At 29.6% G+C, this 9,442-nt stretch overlaps 1 protein-coding gene across 1 annotated transcript in view; it reads left to right on the top strand.

The window, feature by feature from the left end:
* Nucleotides 1-1,130: 1,130 nt before the first annotated feature.
* LOC123266356 (aminopeptidase N) overlaps nt 1,131-9,442 on the top strand; it is a gene marked incomplete at its 3' end in the record, with an annotated part of 29,191 nt that continues 20,879 nt past the window's right edge. The window contains 2 exon segments of the mRNA XM_044730595.1: nt 1,131-1,498; nt 2,651-3,023. Of these exon segments, the coding sequence (XP_044586530.1) occupies nt 2,664-3,023 (360 nt within the window).

The raw sequence follows: 9,442 nt of genomic DNA, 5'->3' as shown, positions 1-9,442 counted from the left end.
AAGAGTACACCAAAATCCTCAATAGGGTAATTCAAGTTGTCTGTCTTCTGTGGTTCAGCAGTTTCAACTACATCGTAATTAAATATTTACCCTCATCCTCTTAATAATCTATTACAACGTTATTTTCCAAATGTTTCATTCATGATAATAGTAACTATAAAAATTATCAAAATTTTATTCTCCTTTAATAATTCTGTATTTGTAAATTTATAAATTGTACATTTGTAAATTACAATTATCTATTTTAAAAAATCGTCTCAATACTTGAAATTGAAAAGGTACTTGGGTAAGTAAAAATATTTTTACTAGTTAAAGTGTATATTCATTCAAGTCCATTAAATATTCAAAAGCATGCTCACAATACGCATAATCTTGTGATTTTTCAAAAGGAAGTAGACACGCCAGAAATAGAAAAAAAAAGAAACAGCAGAAGAGGAAAAAAATTCATTACAACTTATGTTAATTTCTCGAGCAAATAAGATTTTGTTAAAAAGAATGCACTATTCGATCTGATTCAATGTTGAAAGGTTGAATTCATTGCTTATAAATTTTGTTAAAAGCTTAAAAAAAATACAATATAATTTTTTTAATTCTAATTGAACATTTGAACGAAATAATTATATAAGTTTTCAGTTAATTTCAAAATAAGGACTAATGCAATGGATAGATTTTCATATACATAAAGTTTAACTAAAAATAACGGTTTACATACACATATACGCCAGCATACACTTACTATAAACTTGTTTGTTAGCTATTTAATATTTTATTAAAAAAAGTGAGTTTAGTTTTGTTCATAGTTATGTATCTTCAATTATTATTATCTATAATGTAACCGTGACTTTAAAAATACAAACATTTGAAATATTAGTATTTATAAATGGTCTACACGATAAAAACTGTTTATATATAATAAATGTAAACTAACATGTAAAGTAAGCACCAGGTTCATTTTATAAGAATAAGAAAAAGAAGGACTATAAAAAAAAAAGATGGATAAAAATAAAAAAGAAGTAAGGGACGATTAAGACTCTCGATTGAGCACAAGGAGAATGATATTGGATACCGGAAGGATCGGAAAGTATGTGCTAGGTGGGGAACTGGATAAGCGACAGGATAAACTGTCATACAGTAGGGAGTCGTGTGAAGCCGAAAGAACGTCTTCACTCCTTGCGTTGTGTTGTCACAATACAGTTTTGTCGCAGCTGTCCACACGAGCGGATAAAGTGATAAGAGTTGTAAATTTCTATTAAAAAGTGTTGATGATATATTAATTAACTAGTAAACTAAACTTATGTATTTATTTTTAAAATGTTATTTAAATTTATTAGAATAGTGTTTTCTTGAAAATTAAAAATAAGAACTCTTAACATAGTTCAAAAAAAAAATTCGATAAATGATTTAATTTTTCTTTACTATTAATCAAGTGATTGACTGACTTATGATTAAGCACAGCGATTCTTTTGGAATTTAAGTACATGATTAAGAAATAACTTTTGTAAGTAATTTTATTTTTATTAGCTCATTAATTGATTGAATACACCTCTTCTTCAATAAATGTTACATAATGTTCTTATTAATTCAAAAATTAAGATGACAAGGTGAATTTCATTTCATATTACAAGCTATGAATAAGTCTTGTGAACAGATTTTTTATTTAACCGTAGGTTCTTTGAAGCATTCATGACAGCTTCATTAAATCTTAACGGTACTATTTATTGTCTAATCAATATATATATATTCAAATATTTAGTACATATTTGAATATTATCTAACGATAAATTGCTTAGAAATTTATATTTTTGCTACATACAAGTATGTCTTGATTAATTTACGGCTCAAATACGATAAAGAAAATACTATACCCATCGTGTCACTCAGTACCATTCTACATACATATATATATATATATATATATATATATATATATATATATATACCAACGCCATAAAAGAATTAATTGAAGCCCTGGCTGGTGTCGATGTAGCCCCATATAGTATAATTACTATCAACGATACAAAATGCTTTGTAGTAACTACATTATGTTTGTAGGAATGGCTAATTACAGTACCGCGAGTGAGGAATAACACAACGTAAATACACATGACACGTGTTGTTTTTTTTTTTTTTCTTGAACATACTGACACATAAGCTATAGAAAAGAAATGATAATGTTTTTTCATATTTCAATCAGACTTATGAATTTTTAAATGGTATACAACAATCAAGAGTTATCTTAAAAATTGAGATATGCAAATTGTAAGTTATTTAAATATATATACGTTAGATATCTTAATGCGGTATTCAACTTACACCCACATAGGCTTAACTAATAGAAAAACATAATGAATATTTGTTTATTTCTTCTCAACACATGAATTCAAGTCAACAAACAATTACGTAAAAGAGTGGATCAAAATGATTTTCAATAGAATAATACAACAGAAAAATATATTTTCTAATTGAGAATTTTCTTAATATTCATAAACTTTATCAACAATTTTATTGAAAATTGATAATATCTATAAATAAAATAGTTAAAAACTTGTACATTTTGTTATTATAATACTTGATTAATGTAGAATTAGCGTTAACGCTTGACTATGAAAATTTATAATGATTTATATTTACTTCTGTTTGTGTGTTTCAGTTCTTTGAATGCTATGACACAATCTTGTGAAGTGTTAGCTATGATGGATGCACATACTACGACATTTGGTCGCAAGCGCGGTTGCACGATTTCAAAATGTGGAGCATTTTTAATAACAATATTTTTCATACTTGGTATTGTTGCGACAGGATTATTAGTTTACCATTTCGCACCTTGTCTTGATGGTGAATCTTTGAAAAATGCTGATGATTATGCGGATGGTGCCTTTTTAAATTCTGCGAGAACATTTGCCACAGTCGAAGCACATAAGAAAAAGATTAATGTTCGTTTACCAAAATCTGTGATTCCTGACACTTATGAAATAAAATTAATGCCATTTATTTGGGAAGGGAATTTCACATTTAATGGCGAGGTAATACATTTGGTTAAATTGTAACGCGGGTGGTTAGCCCGATCCAATTGGTCACCCCTTTCCTCTTTTGAAAAGGGCGCCACTGGGATTTTATACACGGTGTCCCAGAAACCGGGGTAGCATGAGAAGGGAAAGATCGGGTCGTGAGAAGTTGAGAGAAGGCTGAAAATAAATGCTGAGAAACAATTATTCAATTTTAATAAAAATTTATTCAAATTTCAAAATAAATTTTTGAATCAATAATCAACAAAAATTCGTTTAACAAGAAAAAAAAACTTAATAATAAATTCCGAGAACCTCTCGCTTAAACTAAAAAATTATCCACTAAATATTCTTATAAAACAAACTCCATTTGCTCTAAATGATTCAAAATGGCTACGTCAACCTGACAATAGCTAACAAAATCTTTTCTACGCCAAATTAATTCTAACTCAATTTTTACCTCGTCTACCAGACGGAATCTATCAATTCATCATAATTTACTAGTCCACTGGACTCTTTGAATTTTCTCACAACAATCGTCCACCGACGCTAACTTAATTCTATAAAATTCCTTAATTATTCATACATCTTAATTACTAATAAAACTGAATCTCAACCTTCGCATTTTCCAAATTTACCAAAATTAAGCTTAACTTCTTAGTATAAAATTCCGACCTTCAATTTTAGTGAATCAATTTCCCAATTTAATTTTCTTAAACAAATTCACTAAATTTACCAAATCTTCTTAGCTAATTTCTCTGATTAATTATTCTTAAATTCAATTAATTTCTCAATCAATTCATTCGGCAAATTTTCTAAATTAATTACTTTAGTTAAATCTAGCCCAGCGGCCTAAATTTAATTTTTCTAAAAAAATTTCTAAATGTCAACTGTTCTAATCCTAAAGCGTCTCGACAAAATTTAAATATAGAACCTTCTGGAATGAACTTCACTAACTTAATTGCCCCGTTTCATTTATTATTCAGATTTTTGTCTTGCAAATTCTTAACTAAACTTAATTTATTATAGCCAAAAGGCCTACGATAAATTACCAATAAATTTTCTACTAATAAATTAATAAACAATCAATTAAATTCATTTTTCAATATAAGTGTCCAGCGACAAAACTAACTGATTGACCTTGACGAATGAATTACTTAAATCAAACCAACTAATGTAAAGTGGCTACTCGAGATAGAACAGTAAATCTTTTCAAAATTTCACCTCAATTATTTTAGCCTCTTAAATAAATTAAATATCAAAATTGGTCTAAAATAATTGAAAATACCTGGACTTAATTATTGTTATTATCCAACGACGACTGCTGCTCCAGTCCAACTTGGCGGGATCATCTGCTTGGCGTATCGTCGTCTCGAACTAGGCTACTGGCCTCCGGTCAGAGTTTGTCCAATCCCAATTGACACAGAAAAATTCCTCCAACGTTGCTCTCTATCCTCGACGTCCAAAACTGCACTGTACTGATTTATACTGGCTCAGATCAAAGGTCACTGATCTAAAAGGCAAAAGGCCACTGGCTTCCAGAAGGAAAAAAGCCTCGATGTCTCTCTTGCCGGCTCTTTTATAACTCTGAACTCAGGCTCTCGAATTTTCTTATTGTTTCGCCCCACTTCAATTTTCGGGGACAGCAGTGGATACCTGTGATTTGCACGCCCGGTGACAAGTCGAAACTCTTGTCAAAAATCGAAAGTTAAGGGAAAGCCCTTACCTACTGTGCGTCCGTTATAGCGTCGATAATGACCCCGGAAAGTTCGATTTTCCCTGTTACAAAATAAAAAATGTATTAATCAATATTATTACTGTTCATTGAATTTTCAATTGAGAATCGGCACAATTTTAATAAAATCCTGATAAAATATTGGCTTGATTTTCGATGAAAATAATTGCCATAAAGAATTTATTGATTGTTGTCTCAACATTTAGACATGAAACGGGTTTTACTTAAGGAAATTCACGCGAAGTAGTCAAGTTTTTAAAACTTCCTGAAAATTTGTAAATTTAATCTACATAGCCTAATAATCAATAAAAAAATTACAAAACAGTAAGTTTCCGGGATATTTAATGAAATAATTAGGTTTAAAAATTGTAATTTTTACATGTAGTTAAATGGAGGTTTCACCAGCCGTGTATTTGGTTAAGAATTTAATGCAATTAACGATTTAAAAAAAATTTTTTTTTCATTGAATTTGATAGAAAATTTAATAAGCTTTTGATTAAAACAATAAAAAAAGTAGGTTTCCGAACGTTTTGAGAAGATATTTTATATTTTTTATGAAAAATCACAAGGAACTTCCGTTCTTTAAATTCTTGTATTTGACTTGGCAACATCGCTTGCGCAGTTACCCGGCGCATAAGTAACCGCGGTTTTTTAAATGCTAGAAAATCTTAGTCATTTTAGTTAGACAGTAAACATATTTTTTTTTAATAAAGTAAGTTAAAAATACAAAAATACTTACGATTAAAAGTTGGAAATTATTTAATCGGTGAGTAAGGAATATAATTTAATTAACAGGATTATATAAATAAAATTATATCTTATTTATTTATAAAAAAATATACATTTGTACGCAATTAAATGGAAAAAATATTTGATAAACCAAACTGTTTTTCACTCTGAATATTTTTAAGAGATAAGGGAATGTCACATTTAAAACACCACAATTCTTTGGCAAGTGTACTTATTTCAACTATTCTTCGACCCCAATCCGTCGAATTTTGTTCGTGAACTTTAGATTTATTATAATAAATCTATATATATATATATATATATATATATATATATATATATATATATATATATATATATATATATATATATCTATAAAGGTGTGCCAAAATGTAACTCCCGTGGAGAACCTTTTAAAATTGGAATTTTCAGTTCCGCTTTTAACAGGGGATGCGTTTGGGCATTTCCTGATATATTTTGGTGTGAGACAATGTATTTGATTTTCATAGAATTTTTTAACAGAAGCTTAGTTTGGGTATTTCCGGTGAAAATTCAAAATTTGGCCGGAAGTGCCCAATTAAATCTCCTGTTAAAAATCCTATAAATAATCCAATGAATTCTCTCAACCCGAAATATCTCAGGAAATACCCAAACACAGCTGCTGTTAAAAGTGAAACTCAAAATTCCAATTTTAAAAGGTTCTCCACGGAAGTTACATTTTGGCACACCCTAATATATATATATATATATATATATATATATATATATATATATATATATATATATATATATATATATATATATATATATATATATGTATATATATAGTGCCTCGTAAGTTCTTTTTTTTAGTAGTTTTAATGAAACGTGTAGAAAAGTTTCCAAAATGCGCTCGCAAATTATGTCGGTTTATCTGAGACATGTTTATAAATAAATAAATTTCAAGGTTAGGAAACTGTTGCGGTGTTGTCAAGTATTTACCGGTAATTCAGAGTGCTATATTTTTTTTAGTCAATTAAATAATTATTAAATGTTAATAATTTTTTAATGCGTAAATTTTTCGGAAATTTCCTCAAAAATATTAATTAATTTAAAAATTAATTTTAAGATGCATAACAAAAGTAATTCTACGCATTATTTTTTTTTTAGACATTCTCTACACTAGCAGGGTACTTGGATTTCTTTAAATGCAATAGTAATTAAATTAATTATTATGTCAATAAATGTATATTAATTACGTAAGCATAGGATATACAATTCATCAACTTTTGAATCAATTTCAATTTTTAACTTCCCGCTAAGAAAATGAAAGATTTTCAAAAATCGGGAAGTTATTGGTTTCACCCCGTTTTTCGAAAATCGAGTTTTCATCAGATCTCGACGTTTTGAGGTCCTAGGAAGCTTCCCTGACTATTCCCGCGATGGTGTCTGTATGTATGTATGCATGTATGTATGTGTGTGTGTGTGTGTGTGTGTGTGTGTGTGTGTGTGTGTGTGTGTGTGTGTTTGTGTGTGTGTGAGTGTGTGTATGTGTATGTATGTAAACTTCTCATACCTTTTGAACGGCTCGACCGATCGGATCGAAATAGGTGACGATTCAAAGAGTATCATTGCTATTAAATTTCGTGAAAATTTAATCGATTAGGTTTGCTAGAATTTGAGAAATCTCAAAATTAAAATTTTCAAAAAATCGTTTTTTTGGAATAACTTCTAAACGGCTCGACCGATCATTTCCAAAAAGTAATCCGCTCTTAAATTTGAAAAACGAGGTCGATTGCCACCGGACCCGCCAAAATTGGTTGATCCGTTCGAGAGTTATCGAAAACGAAAAATTTCGAAAAAAGTGTTTTATTCACATAACTTTGACATTTTTTTTTGGATTGTATTTGATGAAGTAAAATAATTATTAGAACCTAAAAACCACGTCGATCGCCATCAAGAACGTGAAAATCGGTGGATTGGTTCGTGAGTTATCGTTGTCGAAAAAATTCGGAAAAACTGAATTTTTCAAATTTCTCTAAAATTTTCGGTTCGATCAATTTGTGTTCAAAAGTATATCATAGAGTTTGAAAAACTGCGAAGAATACTGACAATCGTGTGAAAATAACTTCATTCATTCAGAAGTTATTGCGGTTTGAAAATTCAAAAAATACTGTTTTATTAAACTTATATCAGACTTTTGTACTCAAAAGCTCAGAACAGCTAACTCTTTGAGCTCGAAGAGCTCAAAATAACATATAAATTCTATTTTTGAGCTAGAAGAGCTCAAAAACGTCATAACTGCAATTTTAAGCGCTTAGATATGGAATTAGCGGGAAGTTGCAGGGATGGCTTTAGGATCAATCGTGTTCCCAATATTTTTTTTCTTAATTAGTATATTAACTGTATTGATTATAGCGATAAATTTTGTTAATATACTTATTTGAAAAAAAAATTGAAAAAAAAAGTCAGGAATTTCGAAGTAATTCCGAAAAAACACGTTTTTTGGTTTTCTTTCGATAACGATAACTCACGAGCGAATCAACCGATTTTGACCGGGCTTGCGGTGATCGACGTGGTTTTTTGATCTTAAGAGCTGATTAGATTTTAGAATTGATCGGTGAAGCTATTTAAAAGTAATTCCAAAAATGCAATGATGGTCTAAAGTGTATTTAAAATTCTAACAAAAACAGTTTCACTGTAAAAAAAATAGCGACAAGTCCACGTTCATGAGACTATTAAGAAAAAAAAATTTTTTTTCTCTTTACGAAAAGATATAAAATAAAAAAATAAAAAAATCCAAGTAACCGATATGATTGTATATGATTTTCGGAAATTAAAAAAAATTTTGTTGTAAATTTAAAATTAAAAAAAAAAATTTTGGAACGTATTTAGTGAGCGTGGTTGCAAAATATTTTACTTCTAAGGGGGTATTCTGGTCTAGAAGCCTAAATTTTAGGCATTTTTCAAACTAACATAAAAAAAAAATTAAGAACATTTTTACCATCGGTTTTTTTATATGATGTTTATTAACGTTTCAAGAATATAAAAAAAAATTGAAAAAAAAAAAAAAATGATAAATTGGACAAATTACAGGTCGGTGAAGTGGGGGCTACAAAAACGGTGCACACTGGTTGCCAAGATTCCAGCCCTTGTAGTGATCTGAAACAAAAAAATTTGAAAAATTCTCAATCTGTAAAGATGTCGCTATCGCGTTGACCTTAGTCAAGAAAAAAAAAAAAAAATTCACAAAATGGCGTCGACATGAAATATCAATTTTTTTTTATCCCCTTTTTTTGACCTTTTCGAATTTTTTAAAAATCCAAGGCAGACGCGATAGAGAGATATATAAAGAAGATTCCCACCAAATTTCAAAAGAATCGGTCGGGTAGAACTTGAGATATCATGTCAACCACTTCAAAAAAAGTAGTTTTGAGAAAAACGCGTTTAAAGTTTGAGAAACAATTATAGTAGAATAACTCGTATAATAACATTCAATACTCACTTTGGATTAATCGGCGATTCCAGATCCATACATTGGGCCTTCCTTAACTTCATATTCGATGTTTTGTAAAGTTCTTTCAGCTAATCGAGCTGTTCTGCCTTCTTTGGAAGCAGCAGTAGCTCGTAGCTCAGAGCGCTCAATCCGAACTTCGTTACGTCTGATAGCAAATGAATGAGCTTCAGTACCAACGGTGATGCCCATAAGTTCCATCATTTTTAAGATGGGTAAATAACCTTCATTAAAAATGGAATATATATGAAGGCTTATGTCGAAAACAAAAGAGTTCTTGGAAAGAACGAGTGCTCAAGTCTTCCAGGAACTGCCACTGTTTATTGTGTGATTCGCGACGATCGGCCGGCTTAGATGCTGCGTCACAAAATCGACTGTATCTTCGAAAATAATTCGAATTTTGAAAAATCCATTTAAGGACATATTTTTAAGGGTCTAAACTTTGAAAATATGCAAAAAAAAAATCGATTTTTTCAAATT

Source organism: Cotesia glomerata, linkage group LG5 (genome assembly GCF_020080835.1).
Source record: "Cotesia glomerata isolate CgM1 linkage group LG5, MPM_Cglom_v2.3, whole genome shotgun sequence".
In the NCBI taxonomy this organism is placed as follows: Eukaryota; Metazoa; Arthropoda; class Insecta; order Hymenoptera; family Braconidae; genus Cotesia; species Cotesia glomerata.
Note: the sequence above shows the minus strand (reverse complement) of the source record. Positions and strands in the feature narration are given on the sequence as shown.